Source organism: Pollachius pollachius, assembly GCF_949987615.1.
Source record: "Pollachius pollachius genome assembly, chromosome: 4".
NCBI classification, from domain to species: Eukaryota; Metazoa; Chordata; class Actinopteri; order Gadiformes; family Gadidae; genus Pollachius; species Pollachius pollachius.
This window is the reverse complement of record NC_136937.1, coordinates 34,044,800-34,066,742: the sequence shown is the minus strand read 5'-3', so window position 1 is coordinate 34,066,742 and position 21,943 is coordinate 34,044,800. Positions and strand designations below refer to the sequence as shown.

The following is a 21,943-nucleotide window of genomic DNA, read 5'->3' as shown; positions in this document are numbered from 1 at the left end:
GGAGAATTATAACCAGCTTTTTTAAATACATGAAATAATAAATAATTTGAATAACCTGGATCTTAAAATATCAAGAAAAAGATTTCACACAGATGTTAAATTATCAAAACAAAAAATATCATTATACTTCACTTAAACATAGTTTTATTAATAGGTTATTAAACTTTATTAAACAACTCTAAACCGCACTTTACTGTCTGACTACATGATAATCAGAATCTTATACAACATACACATTATACCATCATTAACAAACTAAGAATATAATGTGTACCTAAACTGTCATGCCAACAAAAATATAAATATGTTGAGTTATTCTTATGAAAACAATGTATTTATGACCTAACCTTTCTGGATGTAAATCTGTTAAATGTCTTCTGATATTGAACCTTTTGGTGTTATTGTTTGACCATTGGGTAAAACTGACCTGAGAGTTTCCAGTGTACAGTGTGGACTCTCCAGTCCAGCAGAGAGCAGCTTCACTCCTGAATCCTGCAGATCATTGGTACTCAGGTCCAGCTCTCTCAGACTAGAAGAGTTGGAGCTGAGAACTGAGGCCAGAGCTTCACAGCATCTCTCTGACAGATGACAGCCATTCAGCCTTCACACAAAATAAACACAACATGTTAGGAACTGTGATTAAAATAACATAAATCTTTAAGTTATTCCATAATGAAGGAATGTAATTAGTTTAACAAAAAATACTAAATAATTAGATGCATAAATGTTCATTATATATTCAATGTAAAATGTTAAATAGTTGTTTAGTTGAGATTGAAAATGTTTTTAAATGAAAACTACTTCTATGTTCTATTGTTCTGAATATTCTCTTACGTGCACTGTAATACATTAAACGTTAATAGGACACCTACAGAGATGTTTTGTATATTATTATATAACTTAACTTAACTTTATTCTGTTATGAGTAGAATAGTAAAACATGTTGTTGAACTTAGAGACCTTTTGCATATTATTTTAACCTTATATTTTAGTTTTATGTATATTGTGTTGTGTGTATTTTAATTCCTGTTACGAGTGAACCTACAGAGATGTTTTGGAGGCTTTGATCACTGGCAGCAGCCTCAGAAGACCCTGCTCTGAAGCAGAGTATTTCTTCAGGTCAAACACGTCCAGCTCCTCTTCTGATGTCAGTAGGATGAAGGCCAGAGCTGACAGTTGAGCAGGGGAGAGAGTTTTTTGGGGGACACTTCCTGTTGTCAGGTACTGTTCGATCTTCTTCACTAGAGAACGGTCGTTCAGCTCATTCAGACAGTGGAACAGATTGATGCTTCTCTCTGGAGATAGATCTCCTTTTATCTTCTCCTTGATGTAAGACACTGTTCCTGTATTGGTCAGTGAGCTAGTTCCTGTTTGTCCCAGCAGACCTTGTAGGACAATCTGATTGGTCTCCAGAGAGAGGCCCAGGAGGAAGCGGAGGAACAAGTCCAGGTGTCCGTTCTTACTCTGTAAGGCCTTGTCCACAGCACTCTGGTAGAGGAGGAGTTCATCTTCCCCAGAGGTGGGTTGTTCTTCTGAGAGGAGATTGACCCCAGTGTCGATGAGGGACAGAACGACATAAAGGGCAGCCAGAAACTCCTGGATGCTCAGATGGACAAAGCAGAACACCCTGGCCTGGTACAGCCCACACTCCTCTTTAAAGATCTGGGTGAACACTCCTGAGCACAGTGAGGCTGCTTTGATGTCGATGTCACACTCTGTCAGGTCTGCCTCGTAGAAGATCAGGTTTCCTTCCTCCAGCTGGTTAAAAGCCAGTTTTCCCAGACTAAAAATGATATTCCTGCTCTCTGAACTCCAGTCTGGATCTGTTTCAGCTCTCCCATGATACTTCCTGTCCCCCTGTATGGACAGGACCCTCAGGAAGTGGATGTACATCTGAGTCACGGTCTTGGGCGTCTCTTTTATCTGTTTTTCTTTGAAGATGTTCTCCAGAACTGTAGCAGTGATCCAACAGAAGACTGGGATGTGACACATGATGTGGAGGCTTCGTGATTTCTTGATGTGGGAGATGATTTCGTTCGCCAGCATCTCCTCTTTGAATCTTTTTCTGAAGTACTCCTCTTTCTGTGGGTCGGTGAACCCTCTCACCTCTGTTACCATGTCAACACACTCAGCAGGGATCTGATTGGCCGCCGCAGGGCGTGTGGTTATCCAGATGCGAGCGGAGGGAAGCAGGTCGCCCCTGATAAGGTTTGTCAGCAACACGTCCACTGAGGTCGGCTTTGTGACATCAGTCCAGATCGGATTGTTCTGGAAGTTCAGAGGAGGTCGACACTCATCCAGACCATCCAAGATGAAGACAACGTTGAACCGGTTGTATCTGCAGATTCCTGCTTCTTTGGTCTCAATAAAGAGGTGATGAAGCAGTTCCACCAAGCTAAACTCTTGCCCTTTCAGTAAATTCAGCTCTCTGAAAGTGAGGAGAAATGTGAAGTGTATGTCACGGTTGGCTTTGCCCTCAGCCCAGTCCAGAGTGAACTTGCTTGTTAAGACGGTTTTACCAATGCCGGCCACTCCAGTTGTCATTATTGTCCTGATTTGTTGATCTTTTCCAGGTAAGGGTTTAAAGATGTCTTCACATTTGATTGGCGTTTCTTCCTTGGCCTGTTTCCTGGAAGCTGTTTCAATCAGTCTGACCTCATGTTCCTTGTTGACTTCTCCAATGCCTCTCTCTGTGATGAAGATCTCTGTGAAGAAGTCATTCAGATTGGTTTTCTCTCCTGCTTTAGGGAGTCCCTCAAACACATGCTGGAATTTCTTCTTCAAATGAGACTTGATTTTATGTTGGCACTCGACAGCAACAGATCCTAATTGAGAATGAACCGAAGACATCAGTTAGTGGATGATGACATCAGTGGAAGAATGTCAATATTTCCTGTAAAATGATCAACTTCATGATATTTATTGGCTTCATTACTTGTGGTTCAAGAAGCTGGTCGTGACAAGGACTGGATAATTTATTTATAATTTTGTTTTTTATTTCCACAGCAAAATGATTGGTCTAATTCTATAAGAATGATAGTGCATTAAACTGTAATCAGAAAACGTGGTTACATGCTATAGACCAGGCATCTCCAAACGGCGGACCGCGGTCCGGGACCGGACCAAGTGACGGTCCTATCCGGACCCAGGACCAATTTAAAATAATGAGATTTTTTTGATTATGTTAATAAAGACATTTCTCCCTGAAATACAAATTGAACGGCAGAATAGTCCGTAGTACAGCATAAAAACAGCAAAAAGAGTCTTCACAGAGCGAAGATCATGCACTCACTGAACTCCCCCTCTCCCTCCGTCTGTAAAGTGCGTAATAGCGTCACTCAAAAAATAGCCAGTCAAATCGTTTGTTTACCGGAAGAGAGATTTGGAATGAGAAAATTGCTTGCTCGAAAATTAGGAAAGTTGACCACGAAAACAGACATTTTAAACATGAATGGGATGACCAATACATGTTTATTCTCCCGCAAGGCAGTACTAAACGTTTGTTGTGTCTTTTGTGTTTAAACCATGGCGCTGATAAAAAGCGGGAATATTAAGCGGCATTACGAATCCAAACACAGATCCTTCGAGGAAAAGTATTCCAAGAAGTCAGAAGTAAGAGCATGGAAAATATCTGAGCTGAGAGCTCAGTATGAGAGGTCTACACGAGTCTTCACACACTCATTTACAGGCCAGCAACGTGCAAATGAATGCTCACTTAAGATTGCATAGATTTTGGGGCAACATAAAAATACTTTCAGTGACCGACTGTTGTGAAGGAGTGCTTGAACGCCGCTGCCGAGACCTTACTTGTAAACAAAGGGATGAATTGTGTGAAAAGCAAATCCCAATGTCAGCTGCAACGACAACCAGAAATCTGAAATGTTATCAGATGACGCACTGTCACAGCTTGATGCGGATGTTCAGAGTGCCCCATCCTTAGCCATTGATGAGTCCTTAGATGTAACGGATAATGCCCAGCTTTTGGTTTATGTGAGATTTTTTCATCAAGACAAGAAAGAGATCTGTGAGGACCTGTTGGGTCTAACACCACTTGAGACACACACACGATGAGAAGATATTTATGAGGCCATTAAGGAGATGCTGTCAAAGAGGGGGATTGATCTAACAAAGGTTGTCTCAGTCACTACAGATGGGGTACCTGTTTTGCTTAATTGAAATGTAGGCCTGATGTACCTGTTTTGCTTACTTGAAATGTAGGCCTAATGCACTTTGTGTTTATTTGAAGTGTAGGCCTAGTGTTCCTGTTCTGCTTACTTGAAATGTAGGCCTTATGCACTTTTTATGTTTACTTGAAATGCAGGCCTAATGTACCTGTTTTGTTTACTTGAAATGATAAAATGCGTTACTTTGTCTTACTTGTTTTTCATGGTTAAAAGTCAGCTATTTGGAAATTGAAAATAAATACATCTGAAATTATAAGAAAATATGCCGTGTTGATTGTATTTGACAAAAGTAGCCTATTAGGACGTGGTAGGTTAGAGGTTCGGAGCTTTCTTGGAAGGAATTTTGAGTAACTGGACCTTGTTAAATTTTAATTGAAGACCCCCGCTATAGACCCTATAGCGGGGGTCACTAACAGGCGGACCCCGGTCCGGGTCCGGACCCAGACGCCGTCCTATACGGAGCCGGACTTATAGTAAAAAAATAAGTATTTTAAATGTTGACGGGGCGCGACCGGCGCAGTGTTTCTAGACTTTACGGTACTGGTTTAGCGAATCAGGAAATCCACTGACCAATTGCATTCGAGTTAAGCCATCCCACGTGATGCTACTCAGCCAATCAAATCTGTGCATTCCCGGCGCAGGCTGCCCGTCTCACAGACAGTGAGCGATCATGCGAGATGAGAAGTGCGAGAATTACAGAGAAAAAAGTCAGATAAGAGTGAATAATACAGCGGGAGAAGGCAGATAAGACAGCGGGAGAAGAGTGAGAAAGACAGCGGGAGAAGAGTGAGAAAGACAGCGGGAGAAGAGTGAGAAAGACAGCGGGAGAAGAGTTAAAAAGACAGCGGGAGAAGAGTGAGAAAGACAGCGGGAGAAGAAAGAGAAAGACAGCGGGAGAAGAGTAGGAGTAAGTAATACAGCGGGAGAAGAGTAGGAGTAAGTAATACAGCGGGAGAAGAGTGAGAAAGACAGCGGGAGAAGAGTTAAAAAGACAGCGGGAGAAGAGTGAGAAAGACAGCGGGAGAAGAGTTAAAAAGACAGCGGGAGAAGAGTGAGAAAGACAGCGGGAGAAGAGTGAGAAAGACAGCGGGAGAAGAGTTAAAAAGACAGCGGGAGAAGAGTGAGAAAGACAGCGGGAGAAGAGTTAAAAAGACAGCGGGAGAAGAGTGAGAAAGACAGCGAGAGAAGAGTGAGAAAGACAGCGGGAGAAGAGTTAAAAAGACAGCGGGAGAAGAGTTAAAAAGACAGCGGGAGAAGAGTGAGAAAGACAGCGGGAGAAGAGTGAGAAATACAGCGAGAGAAGAGTGAGAAAGACAGCAGGAGAAGAGTGAGAAAGACAGCGGGAGAAGAGTTAAAAAGACAGCGGGAGAAGAGTGAGAAATACAGCGGGAGAAGAGTGAGAAAGGCAGCGGGAGAAGAGTGAGATAGACAGAGTGAGCCGAATCAGAAGAATAACTACACATGGCGCTCTCTAAGAAGAGAAAAGTGGACAGCGAAAACAGAGTTTTCAACCCAGAATGGACAGACTCATTCATGTTCATTCTTCCCACTGGAACCACAAAACCAGTCTGTCTCATATGCTCAGAGACAGTGGCACTCATAAAAAGTGGCAACGTGAAACGCCACTATGAGACAAAGCACAAAGTTTTTCACCAGACATACCCACTCAAGTCTGAACTGCGGTCACAAAAAATAAGCAGTCTCAGAGCCCAATATGAACAATCCACCCGGATCCTGACCCATTCATTCACTGCCCAACAACGTGCTAATGAATGTTCCCTCAGAGTCACTTGGATTTTGGGTCAACACAAAAAGCCATTTACTGATGGAGGGGTTGTCAAGGAGTGGACGAGTGCAGTAGCTGAAACCTTACTTGAGGGGAAACAAAAAGAAGAGTTTTGTGACAAAATAAAGCAAATACCCATGTCAGCATCATCAGCCACAAAGAAAAGTGAAATGTTAACCCAGGATGTGCTAGCCCAGCTGGATGAAGCCATTCATAAGGTACCATGTGTAGGCTTAGCTGTAGATGAGTCCACTGATGTGTCTGACAATGCTCAGCTGTTAATTTATGTACGGTTCTTCAACCAAGAAAAGAAAGAGTTCTGTGAAGATGTGTTAGGTGTAACTCCCCTTAAGACCAGTACAAGAGGAGAGGACATCTACCTGGCCATTAAGGAGATGTTAACAAAGCGAGGAATAGGGCCAAAACAAGTGGTTTCAATAACCACAGATGGAGCCCCTGCCATGATAGGGAGAGAGAAAGGAGCTGTGGCAAGAATGAAAGAGGACAATCCTGAGCTCATCTCTTACCACTGTATAATACACCAATCTGTCCTGTGCTCCACCCTGTCAGATGAGCATCCTGAAGTGATGAACACAATGATGAAGATGATAAATTTTCTCAGGGCATCCTCTTCCTATCAGCATCGTATGCTCAGGGAATTTCTCAGAGAAGTTGATGCAAACGCTGATGATCTGTTGCTGCACAACAACATGAGATGGCTTAGCAAAGGCAGGGTGTTAGAGCGCTTTTGGTCCATCAGAAGGGAAGTAGCAGCTTTCTTGGAAGAGCTCAGAAGTCAGAAGGCAACAGAGTTTTCTCTCTTTTTAAAAGATCAGAAAAGGATGGATAATGTGGCCTTTTTGGTTGATATCACTCACACCTTAACAAACTTCATTTGAAGCTACAGGGCAAGGACAATACAATTTGTGAACTGATGACAGCTGTCCGCTCCTTTCAGAGGAAAATAGAGGTGTTCAAGGAAGACCTGCAGGGAGACTGTGCACACTTCCCAGCAGTGCAGGAACAGGTTCAGGGACAGAGAGATGTGTCTTCTTTTGGTGACTTTGTCGATAAGCTGATTGTAAACTTCTCCAAACGTTTTGACAGCTTCCATTTTGGACAGCAGCTCACCTTGTTCATTCAGAACCAGTTTCTAATAACAGATGTCAGTGGGTTCTCAAAGGAAGTCACACAGCACTTCAAATGGGCAAATGCTGGGCCTCTCCAGATGCAACTGATTGATCTCCAAGCAGATGTGGCGCTGAAAGAGCAGTTTGGAATAACTGACCCGCCACTTTCTGGCTCCTAATGGTCTCTGAGACAGCTTTCCCAGGTCTGAGGAAAGTAGCCCTGTACACATTGACCATGCTTGGCTCCACATACAGCTGTGAGGCAGCTTTCTCTGCAATGAACATAATTAAAGGTAAATATCGATCCAGGCTCACCAATGAGCACCTGCACATGTGCATGAGAATGGCCCTGACATCATTCCTACATGCCTAGATTTAAACTCCTGGCAGGACAAGCTAGAGCTCAGTTCTCTCACTGAACAACAGAAAGTGGGGGGTGGGGGGTGCATAAAAGAGGGAAAGAAAGACAAGCTAAAACTGTTCAATTGTGTTGAGATATCTGTTTTTGAAATTGGTTGAGACTGTTAAAACGTTCAAAAAGAAAAAGGGGAAACTCAAGCTGCTGCTATACTTTTTTATTTTTTTAAATAAAGTATATATTTTTTATCTTTATTTTAAGATTATTATTATATTTATGTTCACCATTTTGATTTTAAATGCAGACCTTCTTTTACTTGAAGAGATTAGTTTCAGTTGAGTCAGTTGAACCTCCTTAAATAATACATATCTTCAGTATTATCTGTATAATTGTATAAAAGTGACAATAAATATTGTCGAAATGGATACTAGGATACTTCAATATATATCACACTGAATCATAACGCAAGTTAGACATAATGATCCGGACCTTTGCTTGAGGACATTTTCTCTAACTGGACCTATTTGAATGTTAGTTGAATACCCCTGATATAGACCCTATAGTATCTGTGGTATAAAGGCTGGGACGAAATTATAAATATGTACACTTTATGTTAAGTATGGACCGTCGCGATTCCCGTTGAAACAATGGTGCGGTGATTATTATTTTTTTTTTTACGATTTTCGTTTACTGATTTTTCCTAAACGGTTATGATTTACTAACCGGTTACACGTGCACACGTGTACCCGTGCACACCCCTACATAGGAATGTGAAAAATATTACAGTATGTCATTTAGTCTGAACAGAACAAATAAGAGTCTCATTCTGCTCTTTGAAATAATTATTCATTCTGTCTTCAAAATAAGAGTCTCTTACCGCCCCACAGTGTGTCGGCCAGTTCCTCCTGGTTCATCTCCATCAGGCAGAGCTTTGTGATGTCCACCACTCCCTCTATGGCGCACCTCCTCTGCTCCTCCTTCTTACCATCCACCACCTCCTCCTCCCTCTGACCCTCTGAGCATTGTGGGTAATCTGGGAAGAGACCCCTCCAGAGCTTCTTCAGCTCCTTGTCGAGGAAAGCGTGTGCGTTCTCCTCAGCCCTCTGGAACAGAACAAACATCAAGGAGAACTTTACTCTGAACTCACTGAGGACATCAGAAGCATCTGTCCTGGATTCACGTCCGCTGGTCTAAAGAGGGAAGCCTGGAGACTATGAGCTCCACAAGAGATGCTTTCTGATGTTAATGTAGTGCTGAAGTCAAATGTCTTGGTGGACATTTACACACCTTGATCAGCTCTGATTGATGCTGCTGTACAGACTGAGCACTAGTAACCTTTGACTTCTCCTTGGGTTGCCTGCGGACACACACACACACACACACACACACACACACACACACACACACACTTTGGATCTTTTTTATTTTTCCTCACTTGTATACATCAGTATCAGTAGAGTCTGATAACAACCAACTTGTCTCTTTTATCGTCTGTTTGAAACTCCTACCTCTCCTCTCTGGAGGGCCGTCCATCTTTAATGTTAACAGGTAGAGCCATAGACCAGTCACTCTTCATGGAGACACAGCTGGGTCCAGCGGAGTCTGCTCTCTCCTGCCTCCTTCTGAAAAACAAACATCATCTGGAAGTTAGGATTTGTGGATATCGTTTCATCATCATTTATTGCAGGGCTACCCAACTACTATCATGACTTTCCATTTCAATAATCTTTCTATGATTTTTTAAATATAAATATAAAGGGGAGCTGAAAAATGAAGTTATTATGGCATTTAAGCACTAACATAATGACATAAAAACAGTACCCTTCATACTGTGCATAGAGTGTTGATTCACAATGCATTTAGCTAACATAGAAAATAGAGTTTCTACATTTCAACCCAGACCTGTGTTATTCTTCATGGATTATTTGTTTCAATATATCACTTCACCTCCTAAGATCAATTCAAACTGATTCAATAAATGGGGCAGTTTGAAAGACATTGAACCTTTAAACATTAAACCTGTAAAGTCTGCTACAAGTCGTCTTAATATTAATTTTATTCATACGATTGCTGGGTCCAGGGGAGTCTGCCCTCTGCTGCTGCTCTGGCCTTCAACACACACACAGCTTTTACTCAGACTAATGATGGAGTCATGATGTATCACTGCTGAGCTCTGAGATGGACATCAGTCACACACAGAGAGATCCTCTTCTTACCTCTTAGCTTTGCTCCGGAAGTGATAGAAGTGAATGAGGCTACATTTACTTTATGAATTGTTTTGTGTGGCGATTTTGTTTTTTATCTAGGCCTACATGAAATTCTGCATCTATTGTGCGTTTTCATTTTTTTTTCACATTTTTTCCTCGGATGGGCAACGTGAGTCGAGGAGGGCATATGGCCAGTTGCCCGGGCAACCTGAGCAACCCCCTGTGCACGACCCTGCTTGTCCATGATGTATACATAATGGTGAGCGAGGGTACCAGATTGACAGGTTTAACTTTGTTGGGAATACCTGAAGCCTCGCTTCGACTGGGAATATTTGCATGTCTTCATCAATGGAAGAATTGGGAAAAATGGTTTGTGATATGGAGTGGTCTGCACAAGGGATTAGGGCTGTAACGATACACCAACTCACAATTCGGTTTGTATCATGATTTTTGACCCACGGTTTGATACGTCCCACGATTATTTTAAATTTAAAAAGCCTTTTATTTAAACAACACTTATCTAACAATTAACTTAATGTTGCATTTTATAACAAATAATTTGGAACACTGAACAGATTTGAACAGAAAGAATACTATTAAAGTATAGCAGAATTAAAAAATAAATAACCAAAGATTGCAGTTGGAGGATGCTTGCAGGTAGGAAAAAACCCTCAACTAGTTTTGTGGTTTAGGCTTACGTATCTGAAAATATTAACGTCAAATAAATAATATTACTTTGAATAGTTTGGTAGCACTAACACGCGTTCTCGCTAGAAGAAACGGTGCCTATGTATCCTGTCCTTGATAAGGCTTGTTTGCGCTCTGTTTTGATGGTCGACAGTAAGCACATTATCTAAAATCGTTTTCTGGAGCAATATGCATCTGTTTGCATTAACAGCGGCAATTACGACGGGTGTGCAGGCTGAATTTAGGGTCATTTGGGGGAATTCTCACTACTCCCATGATCCCATGGACCCCATGATGGAGACTCTCACACACACACACACACACACACACACACACACACACACACACACACACACACACAATCTATTATAAATCCCCTGACTTGTAAACATCAGTATCAGTAGAGTCTGATAACAATCAACTTGTCTCTTTTATCGTCTGTTTGAAACTCCTACCTCTCCTCTCTGGAGGGGCGTTCATCTTTAAAGGTAACAGGTAGATTCATAGACCAGTCACTCTTCATGGAGACACAGCTGGGTCCAGCGGAGTCTGCTCTCTCCTGCCTCCTTCTGAAAAACAAACATCATCTGGAAGTTAGGATTTGTGGATATCGTTTCATCATCATTTATTGCAGGGCTACCCAACTACTATCATGACTTTCCATTTCAATAATCTTTCTATGATTTTTTAAATATAAATATAAAGGGGAGCTGAAAAATGAAGTTATTATGGCATTTAAGCACTAACATATTGACATAAAAACAGTACCCTTCATACTGTGCATAGAGTGTTGATTCACAATGCATTTAGCTAACATAGAAAATAGAGTTTCTACATTTCAACCCAGACCTGTGTTATTCTTCATGGATTATTTGTTTCAATATATCACTTCACCTCCTAAAATCAATTCAAACTGATTCAATAAATGGGGCAGTTTGAAAGACATTGAACCTTTAAACATTAAACCTGTAAAGTCTGCTACAAGTCGTCTTAATATTAATTTTATTCATACGATTGCTGGGTCCAGGGGAGTCTGCCCTCTGCTGCTGCTCTGGCCTTCAACACACACACAGCTTTTACTCAGACTAATGATGGAGTCATGATGTATCACTGCTGAGCTCTGAGATGGACATCAGTCACACACAGAGAGATCCTCTTCTTACCTCTTAGCTTTGCTCCGGAAGTGATAGAAGTGAATGAGGCTACATTTACTTTATGAATTGTTTTGTGTGGCGATTTTGTTTTTTATCTAGGCCTACATGAAATTCTGCATCTATTGTGCGTTTTCATTTTTTTTTCACATTTTTTCCTCGGATGGGCAACGTGAGTCGAGGAGGGCATATGGCCAGTTGCCCGGGCAACCTGAGCAACCCCCTGTGCACGACCCTGCTTGTCCATGATGTATACATAATGGTGAGCGAGGGTACCAGATTGACAGGTTTAACTTTGTTGGGAATACCTGAAGCCTCGCTTCGACTGGGAATATTTGCATGTCTTCATCAATGGAAGAATTGGGAAAAATGGTTTGTGATATTGAGTGGTCTGCACAACGGATTAGGGCTGTAACGATACACCAACTCACAATTCGGTTTGTATCATGATTTTTGACCCACGGTTTGATACGTCCCACGATTATTTTAAATTTAAAAAGCCTTTTATTTAAACAACACTTATCTAACAATTAATTTAATGTTGCATTTTATAACAAATAATTTGGAACACTGAACGGATTTGAACAGAAAGAATACTATTAAAGTACAGCAGAATTTAAAAATAAATAACCAAAGATTGCAGTTGGAGGATGCTTGCAGGTAGGAAAAAACCCTCAACTAGTTTTGTGGTTTAGGCTTACGTATCTGAAAATATTAACGTCAAATAAATAATAGTACTTTGAATAGTTTGGTAGCACTAACACGCGTTCTCGCATTTCTCGCATTTAGCTAACATAGAAAATAGAGTTTCTACATTTCAACCCAGACCTGTGTTATTCTTCATGGATTATTTGTTTCAATATATCACTTCAGCTCCTAAGATCAATTCAAACTGATTCAATAAATGGGGCAGTTTGAAAGACATTGAACCTTTAAACATTAAACCTGTAAAGTCTGCTACAAGTCGTCTTAATATTAATTTCATTCATACGATTGCTGGGTCCAGGGGAGTCTGCCCTCTGCTGCTGCTCTGGGATTCAACACACACACAGCTTTTACTCAGACTAATGATGGAGTCATGATGCATCACTGCTGAGCTCTGAGATGGACAACAGTCACAGACAGAGAGATCCTCTTCTTACCTCGTAGCTTTGCTCCGGGGGCCATGTTCCCCAGACAGAGTGGTCTTAGAGGTAGGACCCCTCTCCTCTCTCTCCTCATCCATAGTAGACTGGAGACCTGGACACAAACACAACTCATCCATCACTTCATTTGCCTTCTGAACTTTAGCTGTTTATTGAGAGAGATTATTGTGAATGCGTCACACTAAAGCAGTATGTACGTCATAGACCATCAATATGAACCCCACAACATAACCACACTGCCCTCACTACAGTACAGATGTGTACAGCAGATGAGAACTGAGAGATGAGAATTAAACACCTTGGAGACTGTAACTGTGCTTAAACTACAACACGAAAAAGATATAAAAAGACTTAAAAAATGCATTGTGGTAAAATTAAAAAAGTAAAGAACGTTTGAATAATTTCTCTACTGGAACAAAGTCTGAATTCTGTCACTTTACTGAACCACAGATCCCATATAAATCAACTGCTGAAGCTCAACACATCGATAGGGTATCCTCTTATGACCAACGAGTCTTTCTCTCCCTCTATGGCCCCAGCTGTGGTTTAAGCCATAGGAATCGAGTCTAGACCCACAGGAACCCCCCTGTGAAAGTGGTACAGTCCAGCAACAGTCTGGACTGTCGCTAGTCGCTATGAACACATATCACATAAATATTGAACGCCAGGCCTCGACATTAACGGTTGCCCGCTTGCCCGGGGCAACTATAAGTAATATTTGGGCAAGTTGAGATTGATTTCTGATTGGCCGAACGGGCAAGTGGATTTTGGGTGGATGTTAATATAAAGGCTATTTATTCAAGTGTTTTTAGAAACTGCAGGACAACCTTTTGTTCCACAAAATCACACAAAATAAAAGTATTTGCCATAGATCAGCGTGCTGTCTTCTCTTCTCTCGGACAGCGAGTTAACAGACTCGCTGTCCTGAATATAGCCCCGCCTCCTGTCACTCACTCGCAGTGCGGTCTCTGGCAGAGATCCGAAGGTGTTAACTAAAGGTTGGCCAACACAGCCAGCATCTCAAGTGCAGCGCCTCCGCGAACGGTTTAGGTAGAAGGGAAATGGAGTAGTGACGGAGGAGTGCGGTTTGGAAGTACTTTGGATTGAGGCAAATTACCAAGGAAAGTAATATGCAAGAACACGGTTTTGGGTTTCATAACTGTGCACATGCACAGCAATAGCGATCTTTTTCACGAAATTGGACCCTCACAAACTATATATAATATTAAGGCTGAGCCTCCACTTATTCCAACAGTCCAAACCATATCATTCTGTGACTAAAACTCGCAAATAACGACTTAAGAAGAAACGTCCCCTTTTCTTAACAACCAAAAATGAAGTTTTACCTTTGTGATATTTGTCCACAAAGTTGATTCTGATTGCATAAAACCACCATAAACAGATAATCCAGTGTCTGTGCCAAATTTTGCAACAAAACATGGTGTTTACAATCAATGACTAAGAGAAGGTTTCTTAAGAAAAAGGTAAATTACCTTCAAATCAGAACACATGTTCTTCAGCGCAATCTACTGGCCATATGTGTATTTGCGAGTGTTTGGCTTGGTGCATTCGATTATATTTTCTCCTGAACTTTGAATAGAGGTGTCAAGTATCAGAATTGTAAGATATCTACCTTTATTTGTGTCTCATAGTAAGACAGCGCTCCCAACTGATAACGACCAACTGATAATTATTTGTTATCTTCCACTTATGCCGTGTTCCATGGCTTTATTCACTTTAACCAAGTATTATCCCCATTGAATATTTCACTTGCACAACAATATTTCTTTTTGCACAAAGATGACATTATCGCCCTTGCAGTTGTGGAGATATACTCTATTTACTTTGGGTACGTTCTTTCCTGAAAAAAACCTTTCCCCTGATATCGAAAATGGTATAGAATATCGATATGTTTCCAGGTATAGTATCGAAGTTAGAAAATCCAGTATCTTGACTGACAACACTACTAGAAACGCGATTGTGATTATTCAGTTAGAGCTACAAGAAACGTGAAAGTTAAAAAATACATCTTTGCTACAACCTCTGACATTTAGTTATGTACATTTGCATAAAATCATGCAGGTCTGCATATAACTGGGCGATAGCTTTAATAGGTTGCAACGGTGGACTGAAATCACTTCACGGCACGATGTGACCGTTCGATAAATAAGTTAACAAAGAGAAGTTTGTTATTTTTTTAAACACAACATGTGTGGAAGCAAACATTCAGCTTCAGTCTGCGTTAGGATGAATTTTCTGAGTTCCCAAAACCAGGCCGGGTGCCTGGCAAAAAGAGGCCCGTTCACGATTCTGATTATAATTTGGGCAAGTGAACATCACATCCGGGCAAATTGAACATGGCCTGTACTTGCCCGATGGGCAAGCGCTTTTAAAACCTAAGTGCCAACCCCTGAACGCAGTGTTCAATTCATCACACGGGTCAGAAAAGCAGTGAAACATGAACTAACGTTGTATTCTCTACAGTAAACTCATTATTATATACCAGCAACCTAAAGACGATATAAACGCTAGTAAACGGTCTTATCTTTTCTTACCTTATCTACTCACCAAATAAAAATGTGTCCCATGCAGTATGAAGTTATACAATTTTAAATGTAAGGGAAGAAACGGAGGTTAAAGCGTTTATAAAACAAGTTAATCAGGTGAAAGGTTTTCAAAGCGGAGAAAGAAAGACTCCTCGCTGCGACAGAACGTCTGGATGAGGAAGTAACCGAGCTGAAGCGGTTTGACTCACAGAGAGGAGGGGCCGGCCCTCTCAGTGCGGATCACGTGTTTACACACACACACACACACACACACACACACACACACACACACACACACACACACACACACACACACACACACACACACACACACACAGAGTGTTAGCAGGTATTCTAACACTGTGGTATATATTTTATATATGTTAGGTATATATGTTAGCTTATTCCTTCTGCCTACCTTGCACAGCGGAATAATAATTCTAAGGCATAAAGAGACGATCAGACGGTTATCTCTTCAGTCATCAATCTCGTGACATTGTTCATTGAAGAACTGTGCACAACATCCTGCTCTCCGTAAGAGTCAGGTACAGAGAGAGGAGGGTAACATCCCCCTTATAAGGTAGTGGCGTCATCACGTGGCTCCAGGACTTATTTGGCGCAACAGCGCCTCCTGCTGAACAAATACAGTTACATGCATTCATACACTCTCAATACACACACACACACACACACACACACACACACACACACACACGCGCACACACACACACACACACACACACACACACACACACGGAGGAAGGCAACCTTCACCCCCAGGCCTGTCCAGCTCCTTAATGCTGGTCACTGACTTATGAACAAGCTGCAATGCACTTTAGAATGGGAGCACTTCATGGAACACTTTTTACTCATGTGTTGTATGTCGTTGCTGCGATGTGTGTTGCTTGATTGTGTAGTGTTTGTGTGTGTGGGCTGCTTGTGTTTGTGATTGTGTCTCTTTTTTAGCTATTGTCATGCGCCCCCCCTTTAAATTGCCCCACGGGGACGAATAAAGGGATTTGAATTGAATTAGTGATGTCATTCGATATGCTTATTGCATGTTGTTACATGGAGCTCATCACACTAACAATAACCTGTTATAACTTTATATCAGTCAGCTGTTATCCTGCTCTAAACCATCACACTAACAATAAGCTGTTATAACTTTATGTCAGTCAGCTGTTATCCTGCTCTAAACCATCACACTAACAATAAGCTGTTATAACTTTATATCAGTCAGCTGTAATCCTGCTCTAAACCATCACACTAACAATAACCTGTTATAACTTCAGTCAGCTGTTATCCTGCTCTAATCCATCACACTAACAATAACCTGTTATAACTTCAGTCAGCTTTTATCCTGCTCTAAACCATCACACTAACAATAACCTGTTATAACTTCAGTCAGCTGTTATCCTGCTCTAATCCATCACACTAACAATAACCTGTTATAACTTCAGTCAGCTGTTATCCTGCTCTAAACCATCACACTAACAATAACCTGTTATAACTTCAGTCAGCTGTTATCCTGCTCTAAACCATCACACTAACAATAACCTGTTATAACTTCAGTCAGCTTTTATCCTGCTCTAAACCATCACACTAACAATAACCTGTTATAACTTCAGTCAGCTGTTATCCTGCTCTAATCCATCACACTAACAATAACCTGTTATAACTTCAGTCAGCTGTTATCCTGCTCTAAACCATCACACTAACAATAACCTGTTATAACTTCAGTCAGCTGTTATCCTGCTCTAAACCATCACACTAACAATAACCTGTTATAACTTTATATCAGTCAGCTGTTATCCTGCTCTAAACCATCACACTAACAATAACCTGTTATAACATCAGGCAGCTGTTATCCTGCTCTAAACCATCACACTAACAATAACCTGTTATAACTTCAGTCAGCTGTTATCCTGCTCTAAACCATCACACTAACAATAACCTGTTATAACTTTCTATAAGGTTAGATCGATATTATAATGTCCCATCACTACATAAGGTCTATAGCCTTCTGTAACAGTCATCAGTGTGTTGGAAAACTGGGGTTGGAAAGACCACAGCTGGTGAAACTGGCTGACTTAATAATTATGTATCTTATTATATTATATTAACATCTCCTGACCATATTAATGGTCTTTAACCAAACCATTGCTGTAATTTCATGAGCACAAAAGCATTGTAATAAGCCATAGTATGTTTAGTGACACACAGAAGGCAACGTTTGGTATTTCCAGAATGAAGACTGTGAAACCCAACCAATATTACTAATAGATTTACACACTCAACCTTAATAAGTAGAAGAACTAATGATTTTCTGATTTTTCATGTAATGAACTAACTTGAAACTTTTCTCTCTGCCAGTGACGTCTGGTCAAACTCAATGCTGATTGGTTATCGCGGCTAAGCGTCATGCATAGGAGCTTGACGTTCATTTTTTTTAACTCCGCGATTAGGTGCGATGGGCGAACAGGACACCGACGCACAGCGGAGGGTTCTTGCTTCGCCCTGAAGGGGCTTATTTTCTTCTTACTTGCCAAAACGAAAAAATAACTTCACATGGTGTGTCTTTTTACAATTTGTTCGTTACCAGCATAGTGTTGATCAGCAGAGAAATAGTCTGCCAAAGACGTTGACGTCGCTTAGCAACCGAAGACGCTGTGGTTGACAAGTTACCGGACTACTACATGCCAGTGAACGGAGCGTTCCACGGCATTGGGAAGACCCGTGTAATAAAGGCCTATAATATTTCTGTTTATGGCATAGATTTCTCCTCAGATATGGCCAATAAAGCAATGATTTAAAAAAAAACCACAAATGCTCGACCAAAGGCCCGGCCCGACCCGGCTCGAGGATAGTGGTGGGAAATATCGGCCCGACCCGGCCCGCGGGTCGGACCGGGCAGAGAATCTAAACTCAACATCCTCCGTAGGCGCTCACAGCTGGGGGAGTTTCACCACCTCCTCATCGTTTCAGCCCCCACTGAAACGATGACTTGGTCGTCCATGTTCTTTCTGCTTCTGTGAATCCTCCGTCACTCTGCTAGTGACATCGGGTCAAGCTCAACGCTGATTGGCTATCGCGGCTAAGCGTCACGCGTAGGAGCCCAACACACCTACACATGTAGGTGTGTTGGGCGCGTTATTTAGGTGCGTAAAACGCGTCTAACGCGCTGCTTTAGCGCGTGTAATGCATCTACGCGCCTAAACCAATGGTTCACTATGCAAAAATGCCGATTTTCTATGCCTACAACGCGCGTAACGCACTCAGTGTGACCGTACATTTTGGCGCGTTAGACGCATTTTACGCACCTAAATAACGCGCCCAACACACCTACGCGCGGAGTTAAAAAGATTTAAAGTCACGCTCCTACACGTGACGCTTAGCCGCGATAGCCAATCAGCGTTGAGCTTGACCCGAAGTCACTGGCAGAGAGACGGAGGACAGGCGCTCCGCAGCTGATATGGAGCGCCTGTAGTTGGTGTCCTGACGGGAGATCCTGGCACCAACCCGGGCTAGCAGATCATCAAACATGGCCCCAGTCAACCCAAAGTACAGCTGGAACCGGCCGTCATCCAGGCGGAGTTCCTGGAGGAGGTGGTGAAACTCACCCAGCTGTGAGCGCCTACGGAGGATGTCATGCACCCAAACACGACGGCGTTTGGGTTTCCAACTCTCCTCGAACTCCCACAACAAATACAGCGGAGCGATGGTGGTGATCTCAGCCATGTTTGTGGAGCAAAAGAAAAGTAGCGGGGGAAAATACGTTTTGGGCGGGCTCCTCTAGCTGCGTAGGCGCGTCAGGCGCGTTAATAATAATAATGAATTCAATTTATATAGCGCTTTTCTCGTACTCAAAGCACTTTACATAGGAGCACAACAATAAACAAACGAAAGGAAATGTAAAGATGGGACTTGGGTTGGTGGGTGATCTAGGGGTAGGCCGAGCAGAAGGGATGGTTCAAAGCGTTAGGCGCTTTGAACCATTTTTGTGACACACAATGATCAAGCGGGAGGTTAGGCTCGTTATGTGCTAACGCGTTCAGTGTGGCCGTACCTTTAAGCCGGCCACAACCGGCGCCGAAGCTCAGCGGTGCGCATTTTACACGCATCAATTGCCGCCCCTAGCACCAATAGGAAGCGTCGCGCTGCAGCACCGTTGTGACTTGTTTTGAAAGAAGCAGATCAACAAACATTGTCGGTACAGGCTACCGTAACTTTATACCAGTTGTGTTATGACTGCATATATGGCCCTGATGCCCATAATCCTCAGTTTGTCATTGCTCATTCATTTTGCATTGTGGAATTATTCATCTAGTGCATCAACAATCTCCATATGTACAGGACCCTGTATCAAACCGGGATGTACCACACACTTAAGAAATACGTTTTTTCAGCGGCGGCGGCGGTAGGCAATAGGACAACGACCTAAAGGATAGCGGGGTGGCGTGCCGCCGAGCGCTTCTCAATAAGCAGTAGGCCTATTACACTACAATATTTCATGGATGCAAGTCAAGACACTCAGTCTTTATCTATAGCCTACATGACAAAACACACACGATAATCCGATATATCGTATTCGTAACATACGGAACACTGTGGAGTGCGGTAAATGACGAGACAAGAGACGGAGATGGGTCGAGTCAGCTTTACTCTCCACTTCAAAACTAAACAAGTTACTCCAGCATGAGTTCAAACGTAACAGCCGTAAACCAGAACACCCGTCAACCCGAACTGTCGTAAACCCTTTCCCTTAAAGGAACAGTCCCTCGGTGAATGTCTTTATTATTGTTGTTGTGGGTCACCACACAGGCCCCCCCAGAATTCACCCAAACCAACAGGTCCAGACCCAACAGGGAACCTACAGGGAACATCGGACACCCACTAGTGTTAAACAGAACATACTAGCACATAACAGTCCCCAGAAAAATCAACGCCTAGGGGGGCGGACCAGGCGGCCTGAACGGCTGCGCCTAACAGGAGAAGGGCAAAAGGCAGGAGCAGGTGCCGAGGCCGCCGCAGGGCCAGGGGTCGAGGCCGCCGCAGGGCCAGGGGTCGAGGCCGCCGCAGGGCCAGGGGTCGAGGCCCCCGCAGGGCCAGGGGTCGAGGCCGCCGCAGGGCCAGGGGTCGAGGCCGCCGCAGGGCCAGGGGTCGAGGCCGCCGCAGGGCCAGGGGTCGAGGCCGCCGCAGGGCCAGGGGTCGAGGCCGCCGCAGGGCCAGGGGTCGAGGGTGCCGCAGGCGGGCGCCCTCGCCGCGGGGGCTGAGCCAGCTGGAGCGGTTCGCCAACATCCACATGAGCAGGCTTGAGTCGGTCAATAGCCACCCGCTCAGGCCTGCCCCCCATATCCACAACAAAGTTCTTAGGCCCACCCTCCAAGACGCGGAAGGGGCCATCATAGGGGGGCCGCAGCGGGGTACGGTGGCCGTCGTGGCGGACGAAAACGTACTTGGCTGACGGTAAATCCCTGGGAACACCGGGGGAGACCATGGTGAGACGTCGGAATGGGAACGAAAGCGTCCGCAATGTCCCGGGACACAGCACAATGGGAGGCAGCCGACCACGGGGCCGTGGCGTCCGGAAGAAACTCCCCAGGGACGCGCAGGGGCTGGCCGTACACCAGCTCTGCCGACGAGGCCTGAAGATCTTCCTTGGGGGCGGAGCGAAGGCCCAGCATGACCCATGGGAGGCGGTCAGCCCAGTCGCTGCCCGTAAGGCTGGCCCTGAGCGCGGCCTTCATGTCCCGATGAAACCGCTCGCAAAGCCCGTTGCTCTGTGGGTTATAGGCTGTGGTACGGTGGACCTTCACCCCCAGGACCTCGGCGACCGCAGTCCAAAGCTCCGACGTGAACTGCGGCCCCCGGTCCGAGGAAAGGTCGGACGGTGTGCCGAAACGGGCCACCCAAGCCATAACGAACGCCCGGGCCACCTCAGCTGCTGTAGTGGAAGACAGGGGAACCACCTCTGGCCACCTGGTGGTCCTGTCCACCATGGTGAGGAGGTAGGTGTAACCACGGGAGGGTGAAAGCGGGCCCACCAGGTCCACATTCACATGGTCGAAACGCCTCTCCGGCACTTTGAAGAGAGCCAAGGGGGCTTTGGTATGCCGAGTCACCTTTGCACGCTGGCACGCCACACAGACAGCGGCCCAGGCCCTGACGTCGTTCTGCAGGCCCGGCCAGACGAACTTGGCCCCCACCAGCTTGGCAGAGGCCTTCACCCCCGGGTGGGAAAGGCCGTGGATCGTTTCAAAGACCCTACGCCGCCAACCAGCAGGAACCATGGGGCGCGGTTGGCCAGTGGAGACGTCGCAGAGGAGCGTAGTGTTGGCCGTGCCAAATACCACATCCTCCATGAGGAGCGCCGTGGGGGCCGCCCTGTAGGCCTGTACCTCAGAGTCCGTAGCCTGATCCCCAGCCATAGCTGCGTAGTCGAGGCCCAAGTGGACGGAACCAATAATCACCCGAGAGAGGCAGTCGGCTACAAAATTGTCCTTGCCAGCCACATGCTGAATGTCCGTGGTGTACTCAGAGATGGCGGAGAGCTGACGCTGCTGCCAACCAGACCATGGCTCCGAAGACTTGGCCATGGCGAACGTCAGCGGCTTGTGGTCAACGAAAGCCGTGAACCGACGGCCCTCCAACAGGAAACGGAAATGACGGGAGGCGAGGAAAAGAGCCAGGAGCTCCCTGTCGAAGGCGCTGTATTTCCTCTCGGTGTCACGGAGCTTCCTGCTGAAAAA

The 21,943-nt window shown here is 44.1% G+C and overlaps 1 protein-coding gene across 16 annotated transcripts in view; it reads right to left on the bottom strand.

Moving 5' to 3' along the window:
- LOC307074772 (NACHT, LRR and PYD domains-containing protein 3-like) overlaps window positions 1-21,943 on the bottom strand; it is a 408,596-nt gene that overhangs the window by 232,816 nt on the left and 153,837 nt on the right. For all 16 annotated transcript variants that reach the window (XM_079735098.1, XM_079735097.1, XM_079735103.1 and 13 more), the window contains one exon: window positions 428-601. In XM_079735098.1, the coding sequence (XP_079591224.1) occupies window positions 428-601 (174 nt within the window). The remainder of the gene's footprint in view (window positions 1-427; window positions 602-21,943) is intronic.